General features: G+C 42.2%; 4 protein-coding genes across 4 annotated transcripts, besides 1 other annotated feature; 1 reads left to right on the top strand and 3 right to left on the bottom strand.

Annotated features, from left to right (window-relative positions):
* Positions 1-305: 305 nt before the first annotated feature.
* TIM23 (protein transporter TIM23) lies at positions 306-974 on the bottom strand (the record flags this gene model as incomplete). Its single annotated transcript, NM_001183194.3, has 1 exon — positions 306-974. The coding sequence occupies one exon, from the start codon at positions 972-974 to the stop codon at positions 306-308; it is 669 nt and encodes a 222-aa protein (NP_014414.3).
* Positions 975-2,171: 1,197 nt separating this feature from the next.
* Positions 2,172-2,183: a regulatory region (Upstream open reading frame (uORF) in 5' untranslated region of ACC1 gene, regulate translation).
* A 329-nt stretch (positions 2,184-2,512) lies between these two features.
* Positions 2,513-9,214, top strand: ACC1 (acetyl-CoA carboxylase ACC1; the record flags this gene model as incomplete). The annotated part of the gene is made up of 1 exon (NM_001183193.1): positions 2,513-9,214. The coding sequence occupies one exon, from the start codon at positions 2,513-2,515 to the stop codon at positions 9,212-9,214; it is 6,702 nt and encodes a 2,233-aa protein (NP_014413.1).
* A 131-nt stretch (positions 9,215-9,345) lies between these two features.
* On the bottom strand, positions 9,346-10,500 carry SMM1 (tRNA-dihydrouridine(20) synthase (NAD(+)); the record flags this gene model as incomplete). Its single annotated transcript, NM_001183192.1, has 1 exon — positions 9,346-10,500. One exon carries the CDS (start codon positions 10,498-10,500, stop codon positions 9,346-9,348), a length of 1,155 nt encoding a protein of 384 aa, NP_014412.1.
* A 283-nt stretch (positions 10,501-10,783) lies between these two features.
* YNR014W (uncharacterized protein) lies at positions 10,784-11,422 on the bottom strand (the record flags this gene model as incomplete). Its single annotated transcript, NM_001183191.3, has 1 exon — positions 10,784-11,422. The coding sequence occupies one exon, from the start codon at positions 11,420-11,422 to the stop codon at positions 10,784-10,786; it is 639 nt and encodes a 212-aa protein (NP_014411.3).
* Positions 11,423-11,650: the final 228 nt, after the last annotated feature.

Below are 11,650 nucleotides of genomic sequence, written 5' to 3'. Positions count from 1 at the left end.
ACCCGAGAGTGAGCGGTTTGTTTTACTTTAATTGGCCATCGAAAACAATAGCTTAACAGTACAAAAGGCAAATAACATACAAGTAGTTGTATATATGTACATATCTACACATACATGCGCTCTTTCCATCTTTTTTTTTTGTTTTTTTAGATCTTTTCTCCGGGTTTCTACTTTCATTGGTTTGTTTTCTGCGTTACGTACTATTATTTTTCAAATGCTATATACAAGCGCCATCAGTGCATGGGGGAAAAGCGAAGAGGGAGAGAGAGAGAGAAAGAGAGAGAGAGAGTAGGTTCTTGTGTTGCTCATTTTTCAAGTAGTCTTTTCTTGACACTACACCAGACGGCGCACGCAGCGGCCACCATTGCCGAGGAATAACCCATGGGTTTCAAACCTTTTGAAGACTTGAACAAAGCGCCCGTGAGGGCCCCAGCGCCAATGGAGCCCGCGGTGTCATGTTTGCCTCTTAGTGCATCTATTGTAGAATTGATGATATTGTAGCTCAACGCGAGAATCCCCGCATTATTACCTAAGAAGGGACCTCTCTTAGTAATGTGATTCAGGACGGTGTTCAATTGCAATTTTCCGGGACTATTGGGCGGAATATTCTGCAGACCCTGCATCATACCAGAAAACCCTCCGATACCAAGTCCCAGCAGGTAGACGGCACCGGTACCGTAACATAGGTCATCGGTCCACCCACGGGAAGGGATCAGACCCTGTGAGCCTTCTAACGAGGATAGTTGTTCTTCTTCCAGATCTAAATACTCCACACCCTTGTCTAGACCAGCCAAAGGATGCAGCCTAGCGGTGTCGACATGCATTCCACCAGGACCTGATATTATGTTATTGATGTTTGGCTCGAAACCTAAACTCTGCTTCAACGATAGTTCCTTAGGCTTGGTTGTATCTTGGCCGCCCACGGCAGCATTCGCATCATCGGTAGGTGTCTTATCTCCAAAAAGCCACGACATGATTGTGTGTGATCTGTTAAACAAGTATACCTATATTATCTTGGTTATTTTTTTTTTTTCTATCTGCTTTTGTTAACGCTATAACGTGTAGTATGTACAGGCAAAGAGAGTAGAAGAGGAAAATGGTCTTTTTTTTTTTTTTTTCTGCAATGGAGGGCGAATGCAATAACCTATTATTTCTATTAATTAAACGCAACAAATGTTTCCCTTTTGCTCTACGTAAAGGTTCCTTTCTCTCTTTTTTTTGTCGGTGTCTTTTTTTTTTCAGTATTTTCTCTTTTTTTCAATGAATCGTCGATTTCCTTTTCTTCCTTTTGCGATTAAATTATTTTTACCCAGCTTTAGCAAGCCAGTTCGTACGCAGCGACTAGCAAACAGCCGGGTAACTCACATTTTGTTTGCACACTTAAAATACCCATACAGAACCATTATATATGTTGGGTTGAATTGGGACCTAATGTGCTGCTCAGGTGCCGCGTATATCATGACACTTATACTTGGTGGGGAATCGCCCGTCAGGCCTGAACGCAACGAACCCGCGCATGCATCGACGTCACAGTGAGCTCAGGCCGCATCACGGCCGTTACGCCCTCCAGAGTCACCACGACTGCGACTAGTATCATCCGTCAAGAAGAACAAGAACAAGAACAAGAACAAGAACAACAAACTCCGGGCACATCTCTCGGCTTCAGTCGCTTTCGCTCATTGCCTGTAGGTTGGCCCGATATGCGTTGACGTTATCCAAAGGGGAATGCTTCATCTTGTTGAACAACGCCCAACAATTTCCACTGCCCACCGAATCGTTGCGCCCGTTAAAATCTTCACATGGCCCGGCCGCGCGCGCGTTGTGCCAACAAGTCGCAGTCGAAATTCAACCGCTCATTGCCACTCTCTCTACTGCTTGGTGAACTAGGCTATACGCTCAATCAGCGCCAAGATATATAAGAAGAACAGCACTCCCAGTCGTATTCTGGCACAGTATAGCCTAGCACAATCACTGTCACAATTGTTATCGGTTCTACAATTGTTCTGCTCTCTTCAATTTTCCTTTCCTTATTCTACTCTTTTTATCCCTTTCGTACAGTTTACCTGAAGATAAAAAACAACAAAGCCAATTCCCTAATTTGCAATCGCCATTTGCATCTATATATATATATTTGTTGTGCCATTTTTTTATCCTCTGTGAGTGATCGGTGCATGTGTTTATAAAAGTTTATTCATTCTACTATACGAACTTTTCCCTCTGCCCTTCCCTCCCGCTTCATCCTTATTTTTGGACAATAAACTAGAGAACAATTTGAACTTGAATTGGAATTCAGATTCAGAGCAAGAGACAAGAAACTTCCCTTTTTCTTCTCCACATATTATTATTTATTCGTGTATTTTCTTTTAACGATACGATACGATACGACACGATACGATACGACACGCTACTATACTATACAAATATAATAGTATAATAACCGATTCGTCTTCTAGCTTAATTTTTTTCCGTTCCCGAAACAGCGCAGAAAATTAGAAAAAATCAAGTTTCTACCATGAGCGAAGAAAGCTTATTCGAGTCTTCTCCACAGAAGATGGAGTACGAAATTACAAACTACTCAGAAAGACATACAGAACTTCCAGGTCATTTCATTGGCCTCAATACAGTAGATAAACTAGAGGAGTCCCCGTTAAGGGACTTTGTTAAGAGTCACGGTGGTCACACGGTCATATCCAAGATCCTGATAGCAAATAATGGTATTGCCGCCGTGAAAGAAATTAGATCCGTCAGAAAATGGGCATACGAGACGTTCGGCGATGACAGAACCGTCCAATTCGTCGCCATGGCCACCCCAGAAGATCTGGAGGCCAACGCAGAATATATCCGTATGGCCGATCAATACATTGAAGTGCCAGGTGGTACTAATAATAACAACTACGCTAACGTAGACTTGATCGTAGACATCGCCGAAAGAGCAGACGTAGACGCCGTATGGGCTGGCTGGGGTCACGCCTCCGAGAATCCACTATTGCCTGAAAAATTGTCCCAGTCTAAGAGGAAAGTCATCTTTATTGGGCCTCCAGGTAACGCCATGAGGTCTTTAGGTGATAAAATCTCCTCTACCATTGTCGCTCAAAGTGCTAAAGTCCCATGTATTCCATGGTCTGGTACCGGTGTTGACACCGTTCACGTGGACGAGAAAACCGGTCTGGTCTCTGTCGACGATGACATCTATCAAAAGGGTTGTTGTACCTCTCCTGAAGATGGTTTACAAAAGGCCAAGCGTATTGGTTTTCCTGTCATGATTAAGGCATCCGAAGGTGGTGGTGGTAAAGGTATCAGACAAGTTGAACGTGAAGAAGATTTCATCGCTTTATACCACCAGGCAGCCAACGAAATTCCAGGCTCCCCCATTTTCATCATGAAGTTGGCCGGTAGAGCGCGTCACTTGGAAGTTCAACTGCTAGCAGATCAGTACGGTACAAATATTTCCTTGTTCGGTAGAGACTGTTCCGTTCAGAGACGTCATCAAAAAATTATCGAAGAAGCACCAGTTACAATTGCCAAGGCTGAAACATTTCACGAGATGGAAAAGGCTGCCGTCAGACTGGGGAAACTAGTCGGTTATGTCTCTGCCGGTACCGTGGAGTATCTATATTCTCATGATGATGGAAAATTCTACTTTTTAGAATTGAACCCAAGATTACAAGTCGAGCATCCAACAACGGAAATGGTCTCCGGTGTTAACTTACCTGCAGCTCAATTACAAATCGCTATGGGTATCCCTATGCATAGAATAAGTGACATTAGAACTTTATATGGTATGAATCCTCATTCTGCCTCAGAAATCGATTTCGAATTCAAAACTCAAGATGCCACCAAGAAACAAAGAAGACCTATTCCAAAGGGTCATTGTACCGCTTGTCGTATCACATCAGAAGATCCAAACGATGGATTCAAGCCATCGGGTGGTACTTTGCATGAACTAAACTTCCGTTCTTCCTCTAATGTTTGGGGTTACTTCTCCGTGGGTAACAATGGTAATATTCACTCCTTTTCGGACTCTCAGTTCGGCCATATTTTTGCTTTTGGTGAAAATAGACAAGCTTCCAGGAAACACATGGTTGTTGCCCTGAAGGAATTGTCCATTAGGGGTGATTTCAGAACTACTGTGGAATACTTGATCAAACTTTTGGAAACTGAAGATTTCGAGGATAACACTATTACCACCGGTTGGTTGGACGATTTGATTACTCATAAAATGACCGCTGAAAAGCCTGATCCAACTCTTGCCGTCATTTGCGGTGCCGCTACAAAGGCTTTCTTAGCATCTGAAGAAGCCCGCCACAAGTATATCGAATCCTTACAAAAGGGACAAGTTCTATCTAAAGACCTACTGCAAACTATGTTCCCTGTAGATTTTATCCATGAGGGTAAAAGATACAAGTTCACCGTAGCTAAATCCGGTAATGACCGTTACACATTATTTATCAATGGTTCTAAATGTGATATCATACTGCGTCAACTATCTGATGGTGGTCTTTTGATTGCCATAGGCGGTAAATCGCATACCATCTATTGGAAAGAAGAAGTTGCTGCTACAAGATTATCCGTTGACTCTATGACTACTTTGTTGGAAGTTGAAAACGATCCAACCCAGTTGCGTACTCCATCCCCTGGTAAATTGGTTAAATTCTTGGTGGAAAATGGTGAACACATTATCAAGGGCCAACCATATGCAGAAATTGAAGTTATGAAAATGCAAATGCCTTTGGTTTCTCAAGAAAATGGTATCGTCCAGTTATTAAAGCAACCTGGTTCTACCATTGTTGCAGGTGATATCATGGCTATTATGACTCTTGACGATCCATCCAAGGTCAAGCACGCTCTACCATTTGAAGGTATGCTGCCAGATTTTGGTTCTCCAGTTATCGAAGGAACCAAACCTGCCTATAAATTCAAGTCATTAGTGTCTACTTTGGAAAACATTTTGAAGGGTTATGACAACCAAGTTATTATGAACGCTTCCTTGCAACAATTGATAGAGGTTTTGAGAAATCCAAAACTGCCTTACTCAGAATGGAAACTACACATCTCTGCTTTACATTCAAGATTGCCTGCTAAGCTAGATGAACAAATGGAAGAGTTAGTTGCACGTTCTTTGAGACGTGGTGCTGTTTTCCCAGCTAGACAATTAAGTAAATTGATTGATATGGCCGTGAAGAATCCTGAATACAACCCCGACAAATTGCTGGGCGCCGTCGTGGAACCATTGGCGGATATTGCTCATAAGTACTCTAACGGGTTAGAAGCCCATGAACATTCTATATTTGTCCATTTCTTGGAAGAATATTACGAAGTTGAAAAGTTATTCAATGGTCCAAATGTTCGTGAGGAAAATATCATTCTGAAATTGCGTGATGAAAACCCTAAAGATCTAGATAAAGTTGCGCTAACTGTTTTGTCTCATTCGAAAGTTTCAGCGAAGAATAACCTGATCCTAGCTATCTTGAAACATTATCAACCATTGTGCAAGTTATCTTCTAAAGTTTCTGCCATTTTCTCTACTCCTCTACAACATATTGTTGAACTAGAATCTAAGGCTACCGCTAAGGTCGCTCTACAAGCAAGAGAAATTTTGATTCAAGGCGCTTTACCTTCGGTCAAGGAAAGAACTGAACAAATTGAACATATCTTAAAATCCTCTGTTGTGAAGGTTGCCTATGGCTCATCCAATCCAAAGCGCTCTGAACCAGATTTGAATATCTTGAAGGACTTGATCGATTCTAATTACGTTGTGTTCGATGTTTTACTTCAATTCCTAACCCATCAAGACCCAGTTGTGACTGCTGCAGCTGCTCAAGTCTATATTCGTCGTGCTTATCGTGCTTACACCATAGGAGATATTAGAGTTCACGAAGGTGTCACAGTTCCAATTGTTGAATGGAAATTCCAACTACCTTCAGCTGCGTTCTCCACCTTTCCAACTGTTAAATCTAAAATGGGTATGAACAGGGCTGTTTCTGTTTCAGATTTGTCATATGTTGCAAACAGTCAGTCATCTCCGTTAAGAGAAGGTATTTTGATGGCTGTGGATCATTTAGATGATGTTGATGAAATTTTGTCACAAAGTTTGGAAGTTATTCCTCGTCACCAATCTTCTTCTAACGGACCTGCTCCTGATCGTTCTGGTAGCTCCGCATCGTTGAGTAATGTTGCTAATGTTTGTGTTGCTTCTACAGAAGGTTTCGAATCTGAAGAGGAAATTTTGGTAAGGTTGAGAGAAATTTTGGATTTGAATAAGCAGGAATTAATCAATGCTTCTATCCGTCGTATCACATTTATGTTCGGTTTTAAAGATGGGTCTTATCCAAAGTATTATACTTTTAACGGTCCAAATTATAACGAAAATGAAACAATTCGTCACATTGAGCCGGCTTTGGCCTTCCAACTGGAATTAGGAAGATTGTCCAACTTCAACATTAAACCAATTTTCACTGATAATAGAAACATCCATGTCTACGAAGCTGTTAGTAAGACTTCTCCATTGGATAAGAGATTCTTTACAAGAGGTATTATTAGAACGGGTCATATCCGTGATGACATTTCTATTCAAGAATATCTGACTTCTGAAGCTAACAGATTGATGAGTGATATATTGGATAATTTAGAAGTCACCGACACTTCAAATTCTGATTTGAATCATATCTTCATCAACTTCATTGCGGTGTTTGATATCTCTCCAGAAGATGTCGAAGCCGCCTTCGGTGGTTTCTTAGAAAGATTTGGTAAGAGATTGTTGAGATTGCGTGTTTCTTCTGCCGAAATTAGAATCATCATCAAAGATCCTCAAACAGGTGCCCCAGTACCATTGCGTGCCTTGATCAATAACGTTTCTGGTTATGTTATCAAAACAGAAATGTACACCGAAGTCAAGAACGCAAAAGGTGAATGGGTATTTAAGTCTTTGGGTAAACCTGGATCCATGCATTTAAGACCTATTGCTACTCCTTACCCTGTTAAGGAATGGTTGCAACCAAAACGTTATAAGGCACACTTGATGGGTACCACATATGTCTATGACTTCCCAGAATTATTCCGCCAAGCATCGTCATCCCAATGGAAAAATTTCTCTGCAGATGTTAAGTTAACAGATGATTTCTTTATTTCCAACGAGTTGATTGAAGATGAAAACGGCGAATTAACTGAGGTGGAAAGAGAACCTGGTGCCAACGCTATTGGTATGGTTGCCTTTAAGATTACTGTAAAGACTCCTGAATATCCAAGAGGCCGTCAATTTGTTGTTGTTGCTAACGATATCACATTCAAGATCGGTTCCTTTGGTCCACAAGAAGACGAATTCTTCAATAAGGTTACTGAATATGCTAGAAAGCGTGGTATCCCAAGAATTTACTTGGCTGCAAACTCAGGTGCCAGAATTGGTATGGCTGAAGAGATTGTTCCACTATTTCAAGTTGCATGGAATGATGCTGCCAATCCGGACAAGGGCTTCCAATACTTATACTTAACAAGTGAAGGTATGGAAACTTTAAAGAAATTTGACAAAGAAAATTCTGTTCTCACTGAACGTACTGTTATAAACGGTGAAGAAAGATTTGTCATCAAGACAATTATTGGTTCTGAAGATGGGTTAGGTGTCGAATGTCTACGTGGATCTGGTTTAATTGCTGGTGCAACGTCAAGGGCTTACCACGATATCTTCACTATCACCTTAGTCACTTGTAGATCCGTCGGTATCGGTGCTTATTTGGTTCGTTTGGGTCAAAGAGCTATTCAGGTCGAAGGCCAGCCAATTATTTTAACTGGTGCTCCTGCAATCAACAAAATGCTGGGTAGAGAAGTTTATACTTCTAACTTACAATTGGGTGGTACTCAAATCATGTATAACAACGGTGTTTCACATTTGACTGCTGTTGACGATTTAGCTGGTGTAGAGAAGATTGTTGAATGGATGTCTTATGTTCCAGCCAAGCGTAATATGCCAGTTCCTATCTTGGAAACTAAAGACACATGGGATAGACCAGTTGATTTCACTCCAACTAATGATGAAACTTACGATGTAAGATGGATGATTGAAGGTCGTGAGACTGAAAGTGGATTTGAATATGGTTTGTTTGATAAAGGGTCTTTCTTTGAAACTTTGTCAGGATGGGCCAAAGGTGTTGTCGTTGGTAGAGCCCGTCTTGGTGGTATTCCACTGGGTGTTATTGGTGTTGAAACAAGAACTGTCGAGAACTTGATTCCTGCTGATCCAGCTAATCCAAATAGTGCTGAAACATTAATTCAAGAACCTGGTCAAGTTTGGCATCCAAACTCCGCCTTCAAGACTGCTCAAGCTATCAATGACTTTAACAACGGTGAACAATTGCCAATGATGATTTTGGCCAACTGGAGAGGTTTCTCTGGTGGTCAACGTGATATGTTCAACGAAGTCTTGAAGTATGGTTCGTTTATTGTTGACGCATTGGTGGATTACAAACAACCAATTATTATCTATATCCCACCTACCGGTGAACTAAGAGGTGGTTCATGGGTTGTTGTCGATCCAACTATCAACGCTGACCAAATGGAAATGTATGCCGACGTCAACGCTAGAGCTGGTGTTTTGGAACCACAAGGTATGGTTGGTATCAAGTTCCGTAGAGAAAAATTGCTGGACACCATGAACAGATTGGATGACAAGTACAGAGAATTGAGATCTCAATTATCCAACAAGAGTTTGGCTCCAGAAGTACATCAGCAAATATCCAAGCAATTAGCTGATCGTGAGAGAGAACTATTGCCAATTTACGGACAAATCAGTCTTCAATTTGCTGATTTGCACGATAGGTCTTCACGTATGGTGGCCAAGGGTGTTATTTCTAAGGAACTGGAATGGACCGAGGCACGTCGTTTCTTCTTCTGGAGATTGAGAAGAAGATTGAACGAAGAATATTTGATTAAAAGGTTGAGCCATCAGGTAGGCGAAGCATCAAGATTAGAAAAGATCGCAAGAATTAGATCGTGGTACCCTGCTTCAGTGGACCATGAAGATGATAGGCAAGTCGCAACATGGATTGAAGAAAACTACAAAACTTTGGACGATAAACTAAAGGGTTTGAAATTAGAGTCATTCGCTCAAGACTTAGCTAAAAAGATCAGAAGCGACCATGACAATGCTATTGATGGATTATCTGAAGTTATCAAGATGTTATCTACCGATGATAAAGAAAAATTGTTGAAGACTTTGAAATAAACCTTGTAAAGTAAAAAAAAAAAATAGTATTGATGTAATTTAATTTAGTTGCTAATATAAATTAGAAAATACATACATATATATATTATGCGCGTTTTCTTTCATAATCCGTTCTTTTTACTTAGAATATATTATATATCTGTGGGAAGGGGTACAACCTTTTGCTTTTTAGTGTCACTGCCTATGTGATCGGTCTGTTTCCTCTTTTGCTTGGCGATGGCGTTGGCGTTTTTCAAAGCTTTTTCTTGAGCTCTGCAGTTTTCCAAGTACTCTGAAGGATCTGTTTGAGCGCTTCCATCATCGTTCAATTGCTTTAGTACGAAACTAACTTCTTCCGGGCTCTTGCAACGGGCAAAGTACTGAAAAAAGACTGATTTTCCGGGGACAATTCTGCTTAACATGTATTTTGTATTGCCGATGTGGTTGTCAAACTTCGTTGCCCACTGAATAAACTCGCGACAAGCAACGACCCAAGATGGACCGTCTTCTGAAGGCTTAGAAGTGTGATCAAAAACTGTAGGGTCCCGTTCAGCACACTCTGCAATCATACCACCAATGTTAGTGTTTTTCCAATGATTCGCTTGTAAATCATGAAAATGAGAGCGGTCGCGGATAGCGCCGTTCACAATCAACGACACGTTATTTGCCTGGCATATCTCGTAGATCTCCGCAATGTAATCTGTGATGGGCTGCTCTCTGTTTCTCATTTCAGTCTTCCTGCAGTGAACTGTAAGATTTGTGATGCCCGTGGCACACAGACGTTTGACGAGCTGTAGAGTGTCTTGCTTGGTGTCCAAGAGTCTTATTTTCACACTGATGGGTTTGCTGTGAGGGTTACCCACGTTCTTAACCAGTTCTTTCAAGATGAGACACAGTGTGTCTGGGGTGCGCAAGAGGGCAGAGCCCATGCCGGAGTGTATAGAGAAGTGTTTGGGGCAGCCTGCATTGATATCTATCCCGCTGACGTCGTTGATCACTTTCAAAGCAGCCTGGGTGGCCAGAGCCGGGGATGCAGACCCGATCTGGAAAATCAATTTAGAGGATTCTAGTTTTGGATATGTTCTGAAAACGAGCGTCTCCGGCCTCGTTTGAACCTTGGACGGCACGACGTAGTCGACAGTTTGGAGTGCAGTGTTTTCCTTCCTGACGCACTGAATTAGCTTTTTGTCGATGATTTCTGGGGACCAGACGAGATCTGCACCGTGGGCCAGCGCCATCAGTCTCGTGGGCAGTTCGCCGGCTCTTACCATTGGAGCTAGAACCAGTTTTCCAGCATATGTAACCATGATCTCTGTGTGACTGCGCTATTTGGTGTGGCTTGGATGGATGAAATAGCAAAAGTTTTTCAAGACGGTTTTCATTTTTTCTTCGAGCGAAGTGATGAGCAAAGTAGAGGAAATGGAAAGCGGCAAAAAATGCATTGTCGATTTTAGTAATGAATATATAAAACGACGGAAATATATATATACATGGCTGCGTAGACCACGCAGAACTGTATATGTATGTATGTATAGAGGAGGGATGGGAAATGCTGTGTGACGATAGACAGATGGATGGACGAATGGATAACTACGTCTCTAGTCTCTCATACAATGGTTTGTCAAACTTGACGGCGACCGAGTTTCTTCTGTGGTGATGTCTGTTGCAAGGACAAGACGGGTCTGAGTGGTCGTTAGGAGACGCGGATGTTTGCGGCTCCTGTTGGTCACTGATGGGGAACATCATGCTATGCTGGGCGTACGAGACGGACCTTTTCATCTCGGACGACGAGCGATTATCGAAGGAGGGCAGTTGTGGCTCACTGGCCCTTCTTTGAAAGTTTTTGTGATGCGCGCATTGGTGGAAGTCGCTTGCCGGCAATACAGAGTTGCGCCTAGAAGAGGGCAGTAGTGACGGCGAGGTTGGGTCAGAAGTCAAGCACGAGGCTGCGGTGTAGTTACTCTTGAACAATGAGGGCCGCGTAGGGTCTGCTACAACGGGAGCGGAAACATTAAGTACAGTCTCGACGATTTCATTGTCAGTTGATAAAGCAGGCGGTAAGCCGACGGAGCTGCCTCTGGGGGAGCAGGCTTTAGATGTAGCAGAGGAGCAGGAGCTGCTGCTGCTGCTCCTGCTGCTGCTTCTGTCCGCGATCGACTTGTAGTGGAAGGTGATGTGAGCGGAAACAGGGATGTTCACGGCACAAGGCTTGATATCCGTGGACGACATGGAACGTTTATTAGTTATATTTTTCGAGAAAAAATCTGAAACTTGCAGATCATTAGTTTACGCTTCGGATGTACACACACATACCTATATACATATATACATACACATATATATACATTTGTGTGCTCGTATGCGTACTGTTTTGCACTGGGCTGATTCGAGAAAGTCAAAAAGCTTAACTGGCCAGAAAAAGAAATTAAAACGGCACCGAGGGGTCGAAACCTTCCG

Source organism: Saccharomyces cerevisiae, chromosome XIV, assembly GCF_000146045.2.
Source record: "Saccharomyces cerevisiae S288C chromosome XIV, complete sequence".
In the NCBI taxonomy this organism is placed as follows: Eukaryota; Fungi; Ascomycota; class Saccharomycetes; order Saccharomycetales; family Saccharomycetaceae; genus Saccharomyces; species Saccharomyces cerevisiae.
The sequence above is the reverse complement of the archived record's forward strand: the minus strand, read 5'-3'. Positions and strand labels throughout refer to the sequence as shown.